This window comes from Thermobia domestica, chromosome 1, assembly GCF_964235325.1.
Source record: "Thermobia domestica chromosome 1, izTheDome1.hap1.1, whole genome shotgun sequence".
NCBI classification, from domain to species: domain Eukaryota; kingdom Metazoa; phylum Arthropoda; class Insecta; order Zygentoma; family Lepismatidae; genus Thermobia; species Thermobia domestica.
This window is the reverse complement of record NC_137454.1, coordinates 135,070,246-135,090,428: the sequence shown is the minus strand read 5'-3', so window position 1 is coordinate 135,090,428 and position 20,183 is coordinate 135,070,246. Positions and strand designations below refer to the sequence as shown.

The 20,183-nt window shown below is 36.1% G+C and overlaps 1 protein-coding gene across 1 annotated transcript in view; it reads left to right on the top strand.

Annotated features, from left to right (window-relative positions):
• The window catches only part of LOC145664569 (uncharacterized), a 130,692-nt gene that overhangs the window by 91,705 nt on the left and 18,804 nt on the right, over positions 1-20,183 (top strand). Inside the window, exons 7-8 of the mRNA XM_081731389.1 lie at positions 3,772-3,936; positions 9,443-9,653. Coding sequence (XP_081587515.1) covers positions 3,772-3,936; positions 9,443-9,653 — 376 coding nt within the window. The remainder of the gene's footprint in view (positions 1-3,771; positions 3,937-9,442; positions 9,654-20,183) is intronic.

Genomic DNA, 20,183 nt, shown 5'->3' with positions numbered 1-20,183 from the left:
TTCGAAATTCTGAATTCCTTTATGGTGGAGAATCACATCGAATGATCATGTTGTGTTGATATTAGCACAGACGGTGCTCGAGCAATGACTGGCCAACATAAAGGACCGATAGTACACATTCAATCGGTTGCTCCGTTAGCGAAATGGGCCTACTGTAGTATTCACAGAGAAGCATTAGCTTCACGTGATATGTCAAACAAAATGAAAAGTGTTCTGGACGATGCAATGAAAATATGTGAACTATATCAAGTCTCGTCCTCTTAACTATCGATTATTCAATGTACTGGGCAATGAAATGGAGAGTGGCCAACAACACCTCTTGCTACATTCTGAAATTCGATGGTTATCTCGTGGAAGAGTCTTGACCGTCTTTTCGACCTCTGCAATGAAGTGAGGTTATTTCTTTTAAACACCAAATTTGAATTGAGTTGCCGTCTGAACGATTTCACTTGGCTCTCAATTTTAGCATACATTTAAGATATTTTTAGTTTTTTAAACTCCCTAAATACAAGCCGTCAAGGCAAAAGTATTACTATATTTATGGTTAAAGACAAGATTGAAGCAACAATCAAGAAACTAAAGGTTTGGTCCCTCCGCCTAGACAAAAAAGAATATGATTCTCTTCCCTTAGCAATTTCTTGTCAACAACTGAAGACCTTCCTTCTGATGTTGTTATGAACAGGAAACAATATTTGGAAAACATGGCCTTAAAATTCAGGGAATATTTCCCATTAAACAAAGAAAAATTGGAGTGAGTATAAAATCCTTTCCTAGAGACGGAAAATGAGTTGCCAAACAACGAAGATCAGTTGTAGGAACTTTTGTGTGACTCCGTTATGAAAATGAAGTATCCATCCTCCATACTGACTGATTTCTGCTTGCATGCGCGATAAGAGTAACCGAAATCTCGAAAAGGGCGCTACGATGCTTAATCCCGTTTGCCACGACACACTTTTGTGAATCAAAGTTCTCTGCTCTTTCTTATCTGAAGAATAAGTACAGGAATAGACTTGATGCTGAGGCGGATCTTTGCTTAAAAATGTCTTCGTTTGATCCTGGCATTTCTAAGTTAGTGGCCGAAAGATAACACCAACCATCACATTGATTGAAGTTGTGTACCTCGGTAAGTCATACACTTATTATAACGTTAACTTGTTGAAGTTAATACATTTTATTTTTTTCTACACCTGATAGGTAGGTTATTGTGGTTTAGTTTTGTTTACGTACTGGATTTATTTATATATTTGCAACATCTTAGTCAAGGTGTCCCGCCCCAGGTTTGAAACTCAGAACTACCCGATAACGGAGTAGGCATCATACTACTCGAACATGCAAAGAAAAAAACACTCTCTCTCTCTCTCTCTCTCTCTCTCTCTCTATATATATATATATATATATATATATATATATATATATATATATATATATACACAGGGGCGGATCCAAGGGGGGGCTATAGGGGCTATAGCCCCCCCCCTTGACGGTCAGATATACACTGGATAAAATGGGCTTCAATCCTGCTTTACACTGGATAAAATGGCAAAATATGGTTCAGCCCCTCCCTTGATCATATTCTGGATCCGCCCCTGTATATATATATATATATATATATATATATATATATATATACTTCATGTGGAAAAATATAAACACTAACCATATATATTGCAAGGGATTCTTCACTTGTATTGTAGACTCCAAAGGGGGACCGCAGTGTGGAAAAGGTTGAAAAAGGATGCACTATGGTCCAAATTTTGTTCACATTTCCCGTTGTCAAGAACGAACTCTGTACAAAGACTGGAAGAGAACTGAAGGAACAGCTGAATTTGAGTAGGAGAAAATTATGACTAAAACAGTGACCGAAGCATGATACTAAATTCTTAGTTTTTATTCTTAGATTGCTATATTATCAACTTTTCAAGTTATTTGAGTTTGGCAAACAAAAAAGTGCATCATTCAACTACTCAACTACCATCACTCCTGCACAGCAAATCTACCAACATGTATATCCAAGGAAAGAGAATTTGATTTCGTTATTAGTTTTTAGGAGCTAATTAGAGGTGATTATATCTTTACAAAAAGACTAAATACAATGGAATATTTAGAGTATTTGTAAACTGTTCTCGTAACAACTTTTGATACCGGTATCTTCAGTTCTTTAATAGACTGCAAAAATAGCGCAACGTTAAAATTTCAAAGTTATTGATTAACTAACTAACTAGCTCTATAGCTTATGGAATAACAGAAAATAAAGATATGTTGTGACTTAAGAATTCGTATTTTTGATAACTTTTATCCAGTTAACTACACTTCATATGGAAGAAGCAATGAAAGGGTTTCTAGAAAAGTCAAACGGAAAGTTTTCGACACAACAAGATTTCCGGATGGCCTTGGATTGATAACAAAACTTGCAAACAGGAACTAGCTAATTTACGTGAGAACCACAACCTTAAAAATGTATTTCTTAAAAACGAATTGTTATCTTACTCAAAATTTAACTATTTTTCTCTATATAAGAAAGATTTATTCATTACTGAACTTTTTCCTAAAGCACTAGAAGGTGCCTTAATATTTCTCAATGTTAAGAATATATATATATATATAAGATAATAAGATTATTCTCAAATGCACGTAGGAGCAACAAAAATATGTAAGAATTTTCGTTTGACGGAGACCAAATTAGCAAAGTGAATGCTTTAAATATTTGAATATCAAGATATTCTTCTATGAAAAAAGTTAAAACGACATTAAAATTAGAATACCAGGTGCAAAGCAAATATTCTATTAAAAGAAATGACTACGGGTGACGAAGAACATATCGAAGGAAAATATTTGTAATAGTGTAAAGAGCAGCTCTCCATAAATTTGTAACATGAACACTTTGACAATTAAAGAAGTTTACGAGTATACGAGACGTAATATTGGAAAAGAATTATCCGTGTATCATGGACAGAAACGAGAATAATACAGGAAGATTAAACGATGCAAGCGAAAGCAGATACATTTTGGGCAGAGTAGAGAAAAGGAGAAATACCAGCAGCGGTTTCTTACTTTGCTATTCAAAAATATATTATCATATCCTGATAGATGAACTCTTTAGTCTGTGTGTCACAGTGAATCTAATAATAAACGGTCACGCTAATAGATGTCGCTATCTATGCTATCGACTTTTAAACTGTGCATGAATTTACATATTTAAAACTAGTTTTTCTAGAAGGAAAGATAAAAGAGCCGAATTCGAAGACTATATGAGCGGAATATCGAAGAAAGAATAATCGTAAAGTCAAAAAAATGTACGAAAACAGAAAACAGAGAAAATCTAATCCTTTAGTGCCAGCTTTCAACTTTAAGTACAGGAAAGAAGAAGAAGAAGAAATTCATTATCATTCTACATTCCTCTTCAATCGAAAGTTCTGGGTAGGCTACTACCCTAAACTGAAAAATTACCCAAGGGTAGAAAACTGCACTAATTCTTATTAATGTGAAAGAATTAGTAATTTTAATTTCTACCTATGTTATTTTCCTCAAGAGTCGGCACTGGAATTGACAAACATGCTCCTTTGATTTAGATCATAAATATCTAACCGCGTCTGACATCTACTTCAAATTGATTTTACATATTATGTATCAAACGATTTTTTTTTTTTTTTTTAACCGTGCTGTTTCACAAGTATGAACGTAGAAACTCAAAATTGCATATCAGTTTCAAAAATATACTACAATACTTTTACTAATAAATTCAATGTATACAGTATACGCATTTATTTTTAGCACCTCCAACATGTGGCCGTAAAGAACCTGTTGCGGAGGGTTCTGAACAGTTTCCTAATATATTTTACTTCTGGGAGGATGTTCGGTGGCGACGCATTCAGCAGAGATACAGAAGTGTCTTTTGGTGGAGTTTTCCTGAACCTGTATTCAATACGTTCTACTACGGTAAGAAGTTTATTATTATTATTTTGTTTTTGCGTTTCGTTTTCTTGCTGGTAACTCAAGAAGTTAGAGTGTACAAATTTTGCGTAATGATAGGGGATACTAATAGCAAGGTTTAATAATCCCTAGAGCCCGATTTACGGTATGTTGTAAGAGAGTATATTTAGATATAGAAACAGTTTATTTTATATATAAATAATCTTTAATTATGCCTGTTATGTTTTATTTCTTTATCATGGTACTTCTATTCATACTAGGGATGGCCAGATCCGGATATTTTTGGATCCGGATATCCGGATCCACTTGGGTCCGGATATCCGGTATCCGGATATCCGGACACTGGATCCGGATCCGAGATTTCGGATCTTGGATCCGGATCCGAAAATCCGGATCTTGGATCCGGATCCGAAAAAACGGATCTTGGATCCGGATCCGAAAAACGGATCTTGGATCCGGATCCGAAATTTCGGATCTTAGATCCGGATCCGAAAAAACGGATCTTGGATCCGGATCCGAAATTTCGGATCTTAGATCCGGATCCGAAAAACCGGATCTTGGATCCGGATCCGAAAATCCGGATCTTGGATCCGGATCCGAAATTTCGGATCTTGGATCCGGATCCGAAAAACCGGATCTTGGATCCGGATTCGAAACTCCGTGTCAGGAAATTCGGGTGTTCCGAATCAGCAAAATTTTCGAAATTATTGACAAAGTGATTTTCATTCCTATGCTTAAAATAAGATTTTAAGACACTTTTGGTATCTGATCGTGTGACAGCCTTGCGTTCCCTTCATTCTGTTGATATTTGGTTTTCGTGCCTTAATATGTCACAATTACTCCAAATTTGATTGAGTAAAACTGTCGAGTTAGGTGAGAGCAATCTCATTGTCAGATTAGATTCTAGTAGAAATACTTGACCGAAAAGGTAGTTAATCTTTTTTAAAGCTGTCGTCCTGGTGGAAATTTGTCCTTTGTTTTCTGTAACACTAGTCAAATGCTGGGATGAAACCTTAGTCTCAAGCCCAAGCTTCTTCATTAGACTCTGGCTGCTTACTTTTCTAATTCTTTCTGAGTTATTGTGGTCACTGAATGAGGCCATTTCCTAGTCGTGATGGGCTAGGCCATTGCTAATAGAACAGCCCATAAAATATAGATCAAATCAAATTAAGGAGCAACTTCCTTTTCTTGCTCTTGATGAGCATTTTTTTCTTTCTTTAAAAATACGTTTCTCTGTGACCGTACCACTCCAGTTAGAATTAAGAATTGTAGTAGAGATGAAGTTCTAAATGGCAATTAATGTATCAAAATCAATGTACTGTATGTGTATACAAAATACCATATGGAGCCTCGAGCAGTAACACGTATCTTTGTAATTAGTAATCCACTACTATTAACTCTGCATAGGTTGTATAAGGAGCTATATCATTCATGTAAACACATAGGCGGATGCAGGGGGAGGGCGAAAAGTCGTTTGCCCCTACCCAGCGCCACCATTAACAGTGTACTTTAGTAGTAATTTGTGGCAATTTCAGATCATCTAAGTAATTTTTCACTGCTAGCATCCCCAACCGCCCCCTAAGAATCCATCCGCCCCCTCCAAGAGTCCGTTCTGGATTCGCCCCTGCGCAAACATAATTTTATACAACTCATTCAAGAGTACATTTTGGTAGCTTTTTAAAATTTTTATCTTAAAGGATTGTCATTTCTCGTGGTTACTTATGCAATTTTGTCCACAGGCATACATGCAATTTCCAGTCATTACGCAAATACATTTATATACTTAATAGACCTCGGCTAGTTGGGGGCTTCGCCACTAGACCCCCGTTACTAGGGCCTCGCACCACAAAAGCCTCTAATCATAATCAATTTAAAAAGAAATGTCTGGGGATTTGCCCTTAGACCCTCTGATATCTCATTTGATCGGCCTATGACCTCGTACCTCGTAAACCTACAACCATACCGAATCTCAGTTCAAATATCAAATTGTATGTAATAACATTCCGGTATCCCGAGACATACCGAATTTCAGTGCGAGTACATGGGGGCTTTCCCCCCCACACATTTGCTCGGTCTACGGCCTCGCACATCATACGCCTGCAAACATAACGAATTTTTAAGGGGCCGCGGTGGCTCAGTGGTAGAGCGTTCACCTCCGGTGCTTGGGGTCCCTGTTTCGATCCCAGCTTGCACCGTGTGGACTTTGTGGTGGACAAACACCGTGCTCGTGGGTTTTCTCGGGGTTTTCCCGTTTCCTCCTACTTTCTTCATTTCATTTATTTCTCATAATCACCGTCTCCTTTAACCTAACCGGCATAAACGTGGGATGTAAAACACAAGCATTTCATTTCACAAGATAACGAATTTTTGTTCAAATAACAAGTTTCATTTCTCTAACATTCCAGGATTCCGAGATATAAAAGTCTTTTCTCCCCGCCCCTTTACTTCCCCTCTAAGACATACATAAAAAAAACGCTTAAGTACATACCTAATTATTTCAAATGTAAAGTCCAAATACCAAATTCTATGCTCCTAACCTTCAGAGGTTCCCAGATATCGACATGTTATTATAATAATTACAATCCCCACCCTCTTTCCTTTCCATCTCTTTTCTTTTCCTTTTTGCTAAAACGTCAAAAAACACTGAAACACATGTCAAATTATTTTCAATGAGAAGTGCAAATACCAAATTTCAAGTCTCTAACCTTAAAGGATATAACATATTAATACAATAATTGTAATCCCCACTTAATTTTTTTCTCGCCCCTTTTCTTCCCTTCTGGGCCACACATAAAAAAAACGTTGAAATACGTATCTAATTATTTTAAGTGAGAAGTCCAAATACCAAATTCCATGTTTCTAACCCTTTAAGTTTCCGAGATATAGGCATATTATTATACTAATTGCAATAATTGCAATTACCACCCGTTCTTTTACTTTCTACATATTCCCTGCCCCTTCTAATTTAAATATCAAAAAGCACTTTAACAAGTATCAAATTATTTTCAATGAGAAACCCAAATACCAAATTTGAAGTATCTAACGTCAAGAATCATCAATATTTTCCACCCCATTTCCCCCCTTCCTCGTCGAATTTCCCAAAGTCCTTCCTTAGTGGTATCCTACGTCACAAAGCCTATAAACTGTCCAAATTTCACATTTGTAGCTTAAGCGATTTGGCCTGTACGGTGATCTGTCACTCACTCACTCAGGACTTTGCCCTTTTTATATAGAAAGATTTAAAATTTTATGGAAAAGCCATGGATTTTGTCCTAAAGCTGCCAGTGTCTTAGAAATGTAATAGCTTTGCTATAAACTTTAAGCAATCAACTGACTGAACTGCGTCTATATGTATTATGTAAAATGCCGCTTATAATATTTTGCTCGTAATAAAAAATAGAAATAATGACGAAAATTCAAAGACATCCATGATTTTAGCGTAATGCTGCAGGAGTTCAGATCATTGAATTAATCATAAGAGCCGATTGTATAAGATAGACTACATTAAATTCCAATGTGGCACAAAGAAAATATGCAGCATTACTATGCAGTTTTTCAACGTTATAACTCATTCTGAAAATATTATCATAGGTCTCACAAACAATCGAATTTTAATCCTAACTCGATTAATATATAACAAAAGGCAGATCTATACAACTACTGACTTCAGATGAAAGTGGCATACTTGTAGTACGTTTAAAGATATACTAAAGACTAAATGATGGGGTGTGCGGAACAATGGTCTAACCCGAAAAATGTGAAAATGAGATTTTGATGTAATCTTTTGTCATTTAAATTGAATTGTCTTCCCGCTGAGTTAGATAAAATTCACCTAGTCAATTTTATACATATGGATATTTTAGTTCTGGGTCTCAATCTAACGCCTAAAATATTCAAAACAGGAGTATGAATCTGAACTTCGAAATTTCGGGTGTGGATCCAGGAACCGGATATCCGGATCCGGATCCAATATTCAAAACTTCGGATCCAGATCCAAGATACAAAACTTCAGATCCGGATCCAAGATCCGAAATTCCGGATCCGGATCCAAGATCCGAAATTCCGGATCCGGATCCAAGATCCGAAACTTCGGATCCGGATCCAAGATCCGAAATTCCGGATCCGGATCCAAGATCCGAAACTTCGGATCCGGATCCAAGATCCGAAACTTCGGATCCGGATCCAAGATCCGAAATTTCGGATCCGTATCCAGGAACCGGATATCCGGATCCGGATCCAAGATCCGAAATTTCGGATCCGGATCCGAGATCCGGATCTTATAGGATCCGGATCCGGATCTTGTAGGATCCGGATATCCGAGATCCGGATCCGTCTGGCCATCCCTAATTCATACCCAGCATTCTGTAATGAGCAAAGGGGATGCGACGTCATTAAATGTCAAGTTTCAACGCTTCTATAAACTAAGTATTCTATTATAGTTAAGTATTCTATTGATATCATAATATGTGTGGTTCTCGCTTTTCAGAGCTATAGAGATCGACTAATAGTGTTTTATTTATTTAATTTATTTATTTATAGTTCAACCAAGACTACAAGGAGATCCCTTAGGATATACCTAGGTTCAATATACTAGCTGAACTCACCTTCCCAAACTGATCTCACTGACTCAATCCGGTTATTGACATAAATAAACGGTCTTGGGACTGAATGTACCGATCTTCTGATGGTGGAGTAATAGATTGAAATAAAGAAAGAACTGTATATAGGCAGTCAGGATCTAACATACAGATGGACGTATATAACATATACAGAGCCGAATTTAGGTTTAAAGAGGCCCTAAACTATTGATGGCAATCGGATCTTTCACAAGTCCAAGTGCCGTTTGTCAAGTGATATTTTAGGGAGCAGGTTAGCAGGATAGGCGTCATCATTTACATCATACTGTAGAAGCATACTGTTGCTATATGTAGGTATTACTTTTTTCTTATTTTTGGAAATGTACATCCAATTTTTTTGCCTTAAATTTTTTGGAGCCCCCAGGAGAGTGGGGCCCTAAGCTATAGCTTGTTTTGCTTATACGTAAATACGGTACTGAACATAAAGCTGATGTATGTAATATATGTCAGATATCCTGCAGCGTCATGATGTAACATCTAAGGGGGGGAAGGCAGTACGTATGTAGCATATGGATAGCATATGCTCCGTACATATTTCCGTAGTAAACTTATGGATTCCGTATATTTGTACAATATACCGCTGTCAGGACTACGGTTTTTCTCAGTGCAGGATAGGATAACTCAAAGCGTTACACTATTTGTTTTGAACATGTTCTTACTTCTATTTGGTAGTACAAGTGCTATGCAAAATTAGTCGTGAAGGCTGGCAAATTGTCTCTAATGGAAAATGTACTCAATATGAGGGCGTTTTGCCTGAGTACGAGTAAGCGATAACTGAGAATAATGACACTAAATTATGATTTAGTTCTAAAATTAAGGGTCTTATTGTAAGAGTCAAGTAGATTAATGTAAAAATTAACTTCTGTTTATTGAAGGTACTACCAAGAAACATCTTCAACAAATTTCAAGCCATATAATGGAGGCTCGTTGTGATTTGGAAGCGAATAGAAAAATAGTGGGAGGGAATGATGCGATTCCTCATGAGCTGCCATGGCAAATAGCAATTTTTATGGACGACTTATTCTTTTGTGGTGGAGCCCTCATCAATGATATGTTTATTCTTACTGCAGCACATTGCATTATGACGTAAGTAAAGATGAATTTGGTGGATTAAGTTAATTTCTTAAGGCTGTATAATACTAATAGTATATTAACAATAATGATAGTGTAAAGGATATGAATTATTTAAACACAGGCATAGTAGTTATAAATAAGAATGAAATTAGCAAGAAAGGAAAAAGTCCGTTAATGATGAGAAAGTTGCACTGTTACCCGATACAAAACCTTTTATCATCGCGACTGTCATCAAAGATATTAAAATGGAAAACCTGCAATAATAATAATAATAATAATAATAATAATAATAATAATAATAATAATAATAATAATAATAATAATAATAATAATAATAATAATAATAATAATAATAATAATAATAATAATAATAATAATAATAATAATTATTATTATTATTATTATTATTATTATTATTATTATTATTATTATTATTATTATTATTATTATTATTATTATTATTATTATTATTATTATTATTCCAGTTATATTGTATGATGTGAACGTTACTCGATAACTTGTAAAGAATATCAGAAGATGAGAGCATCCAAAGACAATAATTCGAAGGAAATATTCACTGAAAAAAAATAGTTTCACACAATGAAACTACGGTATTCCAATCTATGGAATTTGGTATTCAAACCAGAAGTAGTAGAATTATCATTCCTGGTTGCTATAGAGGAATAAGGTTGGATATGAATTCTATTCTTGCGGTACTAAATCTATGCCAAAAAGCCATTTCTTTTGCCGTTTTGGCTCTATGGAGATCAATACCGGAAACGAAAGTGCTAGTAGATTTCCATCACTTCAGGATTTCGTAGAGATATAAAAGTGGAAATGAAATTTATTCTGGAACGCTGAATCAATTTCTGCTATCTATTTCTTTTTGTTCTATGGCTAACAACGCTGAAACCGGAAATTGTTGGTGTCTACCACCAGGTTTGAACAGAAGGTTTAGCGGGGAGATGGGACCTCTTCTTGGAGTACGGAATCCATATCAAAATACCATTTCTAGCTGTCTCTTATCGCTTTTGCTCTGATATCTATCGACAGACGGACGGACAGCTTACGCATAGCATAGTTTGGAAGTCTAAAATGGACGACCGAACGAATAACGGGTAAATTTCAAAGGCTATTGTGAAACTTCGCAATGTGAACTCGTCACCAAATATCGTACGAATAATAAGATCAAAGCTTTTAAGATGGGCGTGGCACATCTTTTGCATGGGAAATATATGCCGAGTATATGAAATTATACGCAGAGAGCTTGTACGAAGAGGTCTTTGAGTACAGCAAGAAGAAAATCGCAGATTAGTATAAAGCAAGACTCATGGGAAGTGACAAACAACCACCTCGAATGGATGTGCTTGGTACAGGACAAAATCCAGTACCAGACTTTCTTTTTTTTTTTCGGGAGGGGGGATGAGTTTTGGATTTCTTAAATCATACTTGATACAGTCAGTGACAAAAGTTCTTTCCGTTTGGTAAAATTTATTTTGGGAATAGCGGTGATTTAGCTGGAAGGTACAAGAGGTATGACTGGAACGTACAAAAAATTACATTCTTTTTAATTTACTGAAAGCTGTACTCAAATTGTCCTTCCATTCTGAAGTTATTTATGAAACTAATTTCATCAAATAAACAAACAAAAAATACTTTTGTCAGTGACTGTACATCACATTGAATTGCTTGTATTATCTGTCAGGAAAGTAAATGTACACCTATTTTTCGAGTCTGGCATTCCTGCTCTCCATCCGTGGAGAGTATGAGAATTAAATCAATCAAGTGTTTACTGAGGGGCAAAAAGAAAAGTTTAATCTGAATAAAACATTGCAGAGGGGCACAAGCTGTGAATACGAATAGTGCATAGTGTAAATAAAGGACGACACCGAAAGAGAAAGCCAGAAACAGCTGTTAAACTTAGAAAAAAGAGTAAAAATTGTTGAAGTGGGAACATAAACCATAAATACAACAAATACGCCAACTAAATGTTCACCATGCGATGATCTTGGTGTAGTAGTTAAGGTGCTGGTTTATAAATGCAAAGGTCGCCGGTTCGAATCTTAAGCGAGGACATTTTTAAAATTTTTTGTTAATAATACATGCAGCTCATGAGAGATGGTAAAAGAGGTCGTATTTAGTTTTTCGTAGCAATTATTATTGGTAATGTTTAGTACTGATAATACTTTTTGTCTTTGCGTATTGCTTTTATTCTTTTCTTGATTTCCAAAGAGAAGAATATCCGAACAAATGCCACCAAAATTCCTCATATTTTGAATGTAAACGCCATTTGCAATTAGTGAAGAATAAAAATTGAACGTTCCGATGTAGCTGCAAAAAGTAAAAAGTAAAACATGGAAGTCGACCATACTCATGGTTATTAAAAATACAATTCCTACATGCCTTACACCTTCCGACCACGTTTCTACGTTAGCAAGTAAGAGGTTTGTGTTTAGGTTAGGCTTGTCAATACGTTTTGCAAAGGGGCCCGGTTTAGCTCTGACGCACCACAGGTGTGAGAAGGGAGAAAAACACTTTTTCTCTCTCCCTCTGTGTGTCTATTTATCTATCTATTTGTATATATATAACGCTATTTGTGAATGCCATAACCACCCTAATTTTCAGCGGATTGAGACGAAACTTGGCACAAACATTAATTGTTGAAATATCTTGATGAGTTCGTTAACCAGAATAATCAGATGAAAATGTTCAAAATGGCGGCCCTTCAAACTCTTAAAAAGTTCCACGGGAACCAAATTTCGCCCATAAATAGGTATTCAAAAAGTTTGAATAAATTTTCCTCTTTTACTGAAATATTTGTGTGCAGAAACTTATTGAAATATTGCACCCGATTAATCGCCTAAAGAAGGTTCACGCCCTTTCGCTACGATCAGTTTTTTTTTTTTTTTTTTTTTTGCAGGAGGGGTGTATTTTCCTATCGGAACAAGATGATTGTTAGTGATGATATGAAATTACACATTGAAAGTGAAATAACTTGTGAAACGTGTTATTTGAAAGAATAATATAATAAATGTGCATTCCTCTAACACAGAGAACTGTAAATAATGTATTTCGAGTTCGGGAGCCTGAATGGCGAGGAGTGTTATTTGATTTGCTTTTTAGTAACACATTGCATTGCAAATAAAGGTAGGCAACATTAGTGGTACGTAAAACAATAATAATAATAATAATAATAATAATAATAATAATAATAATAATAATAATAATAATAATAGGTGTTGTTTGTGGCAAGGTAATATCTTAATCAATTCTTCTTCAAACGTAATGATTGTAACGCCATATCTCCCTTACAAACAAAATATTAGCAATTTATATCGAGAGAACGGGAAACTGTAAAGCGATGGGAGCAACGTTGGACAGTATGCACTCAGAAAAGTAAGCGATTTCAATACAAAATGAACGAAGAGTCATTGTCATGGGTACTCATGGGGCCACGGCAGAGCCCTCTTTAGGAAAAGTGTCAATAACTTATATCGAGAGGTGATACTGGGATGGGACCAACTTTGGACACCGTGGACCCGTAAAGGGCATCGAAAAAAATAGGGGGGGGGCACCAGCCAGCCTTACTTATTTCCACATAATAATATAAAATTATATTGTCGAAATACACACACGAGTTAGCTAGTAATATTTCATATTATTATTATTATTATTATTATTATTATTATTATTATTATTATCGACAGCGTCTTTTTATTACGTGTGCGAGTTTGACATGAAGCCAAAGAGAAGATCCATCATTCGTAGAAAGAATAATAGTCAGTTACTTTAACTGTGAACGACAGCGAAAAATACGAAAAGAGTGGACTACCTGTAGCGTAAAAACAATATTTTCTCTCAAATGGATAAAAAATCAACCCGAGATTGATTCGAACTCGCATGGACGGCGCGAAAGGCCAGTGCTTTGTCCACTTTTTTTTTTTTTTAACTGACTCACCGAACGTGTTTCAGTAACTTACTTATTGCTAATTTTACTTGCTTCACTCGTTTACTTTGCTTTTTCTAATAACTTATAACGACAGGGACACGAACACAGAAACATCGAGAACAGTTAAAAATCATAGATTCTCTCCCGCCGGGAATCGAACCCGGGACTCCATACACCAAAGGCGCACGTGCTAGCAACTAGACCAGCGGGAAGGGCACCGTTCTCTCCCTGTGTCGTTGGGATTACGACCACTGTATTGCCAGCTATCACTTCTGTGGGTTGTATATTATGATCACATGCTTCTTCTTTGCTGGAAGAGTAAAACCTACATTATATGTAATACATGAGGTATTTAGACCTACATGCTCTTCATATAATGTAATAAAAGGGTCATGCTGGGAATAAGAAAAAGAACATTCCTTGGACAAAACGGAAACTATTGGCATCAGAAATATTTATCTACGAGGCATGCGCAGTAGTATATTTCAGAATAGTTACTGTTTTGTTCAGTAAACGAAGAAAGGGTTATAAAAAAGCAAATATGTCGCGTCAACGAGATCGACCAGATTTGACAGGGGCGGAAGCAGATGTATAGCAATACAACAACTTCGCTCAGTTGATACGAGCCGAGCCGATTGATATCACTACCCGAGTTGGTCTTCTGCTTGGGCTCAAGAATTCGAACGTGCAGGTCTCAGCCTTGATTTTAAGAACTACAGTATATAGTTATATTGGTGATTACGACATTTGAGGCTGTCTCGTAATAATAATAAAAAACTCTTGTCTTCTCGTTATTTAGACGAGACGAGACACACTAAAATTGCCCCACGAGATGCACCAAAATTACGAGAGAAGATGCACCCTTGTCGTGAGCAACACTAAAAGTATTCCACATTACTGCTTACATTTCTCATGGCTTTCGGTTTCCAGTCTAATCAGGCCATTATTTCAAAACGAGTTAAAACGAGCTGAACGAGCGAGAGAGCCATTATAAAACTCGACTCAACTCGAAACTCGACCTCGAAAACAGCGCCTTGGCTTGGAACTCAACTCAAGAAAAATACCTTTGACTCGACTCGGATTGAACTCGAGTCGAGTCGAATTTTGGCTCGACTCGTGCTCATCCCTATTCGTATTTGTATTTTGTTTCCACTTCAACAATTTCTACTCTTTTTTTCTTCGTTTACCTATTGTTTCTGGATTTCTCTGTTGGTGTCGTCCTTTATTAACACCATGCACTATTCTTATTCCCAGCTTGTGACCCGCTTCAATGTCTTATTCAGTTTAGGCTTTTCTCCTTACCTTGACTTCACATGTGATTGATTTAATTCTCACTTTCCGCGCACGACTGATGAAAATGTTTTATTATTATTATTATTATTATTATTATTATTATTATTATTATTATTATTATTATTATTATTATTATTATACTATTAAACTTGCACGGCGAAATTACTGTATAATACGATATCATTTCAGTAATTTTATTCCATTGTATGTTATTTAGTTTATTAATGGGCACTAAATTGTCTCCAGATCAACGAATAAATTAACTACGGCATGCACTTTGGTGGAAATATCATTACATGAACATGTTTGGAACGAACCAATAATCTTATTGTAATGATATTTCCACCAAAGTGCATGCCGTAGTTAATTTATTCGTTGATCTGGAGACAATTTAATGCCCATTAATAAACTAAATAACATACAATGGAGTAAAATTACAGAAATGATATTGTATTATACAGTAATTTCGCCGTGCAAGTTCAATAGTATAATAATAATAATAATAATAATAATAATAATAATAATAATAATAATAATAATAATAATAATAATTTTTCATCGGTCCTGCGCGGAAAGTGAGAATTAAATCAATCACATGTGTAGTCAAGGTAAGGAGAAAAGCCTAAACTGAATAAGACATTGAAGCGGGTCACAAGCTGGGAATAAGAATAGTGCACGGTGTAAATAAAGGACGACACCGAAAGAGAAATCCAGAAACAGCAGGTAAAAGGAGAAAAAAGAGTAGACATTGTTGAAGTGGAAACATAAAATACAAATACGAATAGGGATGAGCACGAGTCGAGCCAAAATTCAATTCGACTCGAGTACAATTTGAGTCGAGTCAAAGGTAATTTGCTTGAATTGAGTTCCGAGACAAGTCGCTGTTTTCGAGGTCGAGTTTCGAGTTGAGTTGAGTTTGATAATGGCTCTCTCGCTCGTTCAGCTCGTTTTAACTCGTTTTGAAATATTGGCCTGATTAGACTGGAAAGCAAAAGCCATGAGAAATGTAAGCAGTAATGTGGAATACTTTTAGTGTTGCTCACGACAGAGGAGCGTCTCATCTCGTAATTTTAGTGCATCTCGTGGGGCAATTTTAGTGTATCTCGTCTCATCTAGATAACGAGAAGACAAGAGTTTTTTATTATTATTATTATTACGAGACAACCTCAAATGTCGTAATCACCAATATAAGTATATACTATAGTTCTCAAAATCAAGGCTGAGATCTGCACGGTCGAATTCTTGAGCCCAAGCAGAAGACCAACTCGGGTAGTGATATCAACCGGCTCGGCTCGTATCAACTGAGCGAACAGCTCGAGTCGGCTCGGTTGGGATGAGCCGATGACCCGAGCCGGCTTAGTTGGAACAAGCCATCGACTCAGCTCAATTGAGCCGATGGCTCGAGCTTTCTCGGTTGGGATGGGTCACCTACTCGGCTCATGTGAACCGGTTCGAGCCAGCTAAGTTAAAACTAGTTCATCAGCACGTTTCGACTCAGCTCAACTAAGCCGATTGCTCAAATCGGCTCGGTTGGGTGAGCTGTTGGCTCGGCTCACTTCTCGATTCGGTTCGATATTGAATGAGCTGTAAGCCGAGCCGCTCGAGCCGTTGAGAAGCCCAAACCCGGTCCCAGCTGTTTTGAATATGTTTGGTTGAAGCCTATAACTTTTAACAATTTTTGGCTCGAGCCCGAATACTTGCCCCTTCGGAACTCAAACCCAGAACGTGACCGATGTCCTTGCCTCCTGAGGACTTCCAGACGACCGAGATCGACAGTCAATTAGCTTTTACTATTCAGATACAAACCGTATATCTTTTAAAGATTATACATGGTGTTGATATAATAATAGTAATAATAATAATAATAATAATAATAATAATAATAATAATAATAATAATAATAATAATAATAATAATAATAATAATAATAATAATAATAATAAAAGTTTTAAACTTGCCCTGACATTTGGCAAAACTTACTTAAAAGTAGAGATTTCGGGGAAAGGGTTCCGTACTTTCAAGACACACCTCTGCAACTACCAACATTTTAACCCACAAACGCTCCTTGTGCCACCAGTGACCCACTTTAATTTTCACTACGTTACATGGGCTATATCATTCATTTAGCCAAACCCCCGTTGTTCCACTTCAGGCACACTACCCGTTCTCTTGTTGTATGAATTTCGTTCAGTTTTCTTCTCAGGTTTTCGATGTAACACGGTATTGTTCAGGCAGTTGCTAACGAATAAAACTGGTCTTGGGCGTTTGTGGGTTAAACTAGAACGTTTCATTAAAGTTTCATGTAGAAAGTATTCTACTGTATGTTTTGAGGAAAATAACTGTAATAAATATAACTGAATATCACGCGACAGTAAGGCATATAATAAACTAATTTTTAGAATATGCAGAGGTAAATATAAAAGCTTTGCTACAAAAATACCTACACAGAGCATAATTCAATGAGCTCTGAAATACAATGTAACGAACGAAATAGCCTATGAGATTCAGTCTACAGAGCAATTGTTACTTAAAGAATGGACATACACTATTTCGAGAATCGAGACAAGACGGGAAATGTTTACGATACTTTTCGTTTCGTCTCGATTCTCATCTCCAAAGAGAGACGAAAAATTTGATTTAGCCCTGACCCGTCTCGAATGTAAAATGTTAATTCTCATGTTATTTTATTTGTTTTAGAAACGAGATGAGAAACTCCTCTTCTCGTGAGCAACATTAAACCAAACCGAAATATTCTTTCCAAATGTCACGTTTCTGCTTGTAATGGTATGATCTGAGCGATAATTTAGCTTCTAGCTTTTAATCTTCTACGAGATAATAATAATTATTATTATTCCTGAAGATTTGATAGTTCAAGTATTGAAACATCCGAGTATTCAAATATCTGAATATAATAAAACGTATGTTATCGCTGATCAATCGCCATCAAAAATCCTAAAGTAAAAAAAAAAAAAAGGAAAAAAAATTCCACGTGTATTCGCACAAGCACCTTAACCCACTGAACCGCGCTCGCTACGCAGTAAACGATTCGTCTTTAGTCTGGTTACGTTAGGTTTCTTTGTCTCCGCTTGCAAACTTGTATGTTATATTTTTCGATTCAAAATGTCTTTCGTATTTCTTTTATGAAGTCGGCAAAGTTTACATTAATAACTTGAGTTTTTCTTAAACCACTGGTTCACAAGTTCGTTTTTTCTCCACACGAAACTACAAATATGACAGATTGAATTCTCATACTCCCCATTTCTTTCAAAGCAGTCGCCATTACCTGGTCAAAGAATTATTTCCGCCACGATTCATATTAACCAAAATAAATTCATTTTTCGGAAGCGGAACTTTCACTTTCAGGATTTCGCAAAATTATGGAATTCAGTTAAACTCCGGAATTCAGAAGAATTTCGGAACTCGGAAAGAATCCGGGATTTAGAAAATTTCGGAATTGAGAAAAACTCAGAATTTCGAAAAAAATCCGGATTTTCCGAATTCCGGGATGTTAACGAAATCAGAAATTTCTAAATTCCGGATTTTTCCGAATTCCGAAATTATTACAAAATTGGAATTTTCCGAATTCCGGAATTTGTCCGGCTTTACTTTCGGGAGTCCGAAAACTAATAATTCCGGAACGGGCAATCCCTAGTTTATACACAACCTTTCAGAACACTAAGCTAGTAGCTGTCTACAAACAAACAAGTAATGCAAAGCATGTTGTATCCTGCAATACGTCATGTATTAAAATCCGACAGCAGTTTCCGTATTAAAATCCGACAGCATGACCCTTTTATTACATTATATGAAGAGCATGTAGGTCTAAATACCTCATGTATTACATATAATGTAGGTTTTACTCTTCCAGCAAAGAAGAAACATGTGATCATAGTATACAACCCAAAGAAGTGATAGCTGGCAATACAGTCGTCATAATCCCAAACGACACAGGGAGTAAGCGTTGCCATCCCCGCTGGTCTAGAGGCTAGCACGTGAGCCTTGGGTGTATGGAGTCCCGGGTTCGATTCTCGGCCGGAGAGCATGTATGATTTTTAACTGTTCTCGATGTTTCTGTGTTCGTGTCCTTGTCGTTATAAGTTATTAGAAAAAGCAAAGTAAACGAGTGAAGCAAGTAAAATTAACAATAAGTAAGTTACTGAAACGCGTTCGGTGAGTCGGTTAAAAAAATAGTGGGCAAAGCACTGGCTTCTCGAACCGTCCATGCGAGTTCGAATCAATCTCGGCTTGATTTTTTATCAATTTGAGAGAAAATATTGTTTCTTTTTGCTACAGGATGGATTTTCTCTTTGGTTTCATGTCAAACATGCTCACGTAATGAAAAGACGCTGTAGATAATAATAATAATAATAATAATAATAATAATAATAATAATAATAATAATAATAATAATAATAATAATAATAATATGAAATATTAGTAGCTAACTGGTGTGTATTTCGACAATATAATTTTATATTATTATGTGGAAATAAGTGAGGCTGGCTGGCGCCCGCCTCCCTAATTTTTTCGATGCGCCTTATAAGTTCACGGTGTCCAACGTTGGTCCCATCCCACTATCACCTCCTGTTTTCTCTATATAAGCTATCGACATTTTGCCTAAAGAGGGCTCTGCCGTGGCTCCATGACAACCCATGACAATGACTCTTCGTTTATTTTGCATTGAAATCGCTTACTTTTCTGAGTACTATGAGTGCATACTGTCCAACGTTGGTCCCATCGCTCTACAGTTTCCCGTTCTCTCGATATAAATTGCTAATATTTTGTTTGTAAGGGAGATATGGCGTTACAATCATTACGTTTGAAGAACTGAGGAAGATATTGCCTTGCCACAAACAACACCTATTATTATTATTATTATTATTATTATTATTATTATTATTATTATTATTATTATTATTATTATTATTATTATTATTATTATCATTATTGTTTTACTTACCACTAATGTTGCCTACCTTTATTTGCAATGCAATGTGTTACTAAAAAGCAAATCAAATAACACTCCTCGCCATTCAGGCTCCCGAACTCGAAATACATTATTTACAGTTCTCTGTGTTAGAGGAAAGCACATTTATTATATTATTCTTTCAAATAACACGTTACACAAGTTACTTCACTTTCAATGTGTAATTTCATATCATCACTAACAATCATCTTGTTCCGATAGGAAAATACACCCCTCCTGCAAAAAAAAAAAAAAAAAAACCTGATCGTAGCGAAAGGGCGTGAACCTTCTTTAGGCGATTAATCGGGTGCAATATTTCAATAAGTCCCTGCAC